Raw genomic sequence first — 607 nt, forward strand, 5'->3', positions numbered from 1 at the left:
CCACCCCCACTTCTGTCACCACCCCTGCCCCTGCCCCGCACCAGCATCAGCCTGAGCTGTACCCCCCTGCCCTCCCCCACCCTGGCTGCTCCTTCTCCGGGCTCCCCGGTTCCCGGGGGCGCAGCATGGGGCACGCCTGAGTACGCACCTTGGAGACACTTTTGAAGCCCAGCTGAGCCATGGCGTTCAAGAAGGCTCGGGTGTCCTCGAAGCGGCTGGCCCCCTCGGCCACCATCAGGGTACCCCTGCAACACCCCAGCCCTGAGCAGCAGCGGCGCTAGCAGCGTGCGGGGCATGGCCCAGCGCCTCAGCTCCTCTAGCAGCGTGCGGGGCATGGCCCAGCCCCTCAGCTCCTCGCCGCCCGCCCGAAGGGCAGCCCACGCCTCTGGGGCTCATCCCGATGCCTCCTGCCCCTCGCCAGCCTGGCGTGCGTCTCTGCCTACCCCTGCTTCAGCACACGGTTGGCCTCTTCCAGGATCTCCTGCAGGTGGGTGCCCATCAGCGCCAGGCAGAACACCGCAACGTCCACCGACTCGGCCGCCAAGGGCACCTGCCAGACACCAACCGGGGGGGAGGACAGTGACGGCGCTGGGGCAGGCCCTCCCCG

General features: G+C 70.3%; 1 protein-coding gene across 1 annotated transcript in view; it reads right to left on the minus strand.

The window, feature by feature from the left end:
• LOC104130613 (F-box/WD repeat-containing protein 7) overlaps positions 1-550 on the minus strand; it is a 14,348-nt gene extending 13,798 nt beyond the window's left edge. The window contains exons 1-2 of the mRNA XM_035899242.1: positions 444-550; positions 149-245 (exon numbers count right to left, since the gene is read on the minus strand). Coding sequence (XP_035755135.1) covers positions 149-245; positions 444-499 — 153 coding nt within the window. The 5' untranslated portion in view covers positions 500-550. The remainder of the gene's footprint in view (positions 1-148; positions 246-443) is intronic.
• Positions 551-607: the final 57 nt, after the last annotated feature.

Source organism: Egretta garzetta, unplaced genomic scaffold, assembly GCF_000687185.1.
Source record: "Egretta garzetta isolate BGI_Z169 unplaced genomic scaffold, ASM68718v1 scaffold798, whole genome shotgun sequence".
NCBI classification, from domain to species: domain Eukaryota; kingdom Metazoa; phylum Chordata; class Aves; order Pelecaniformes; family Ardeidae; genus Egretta; species Egretta garzetta.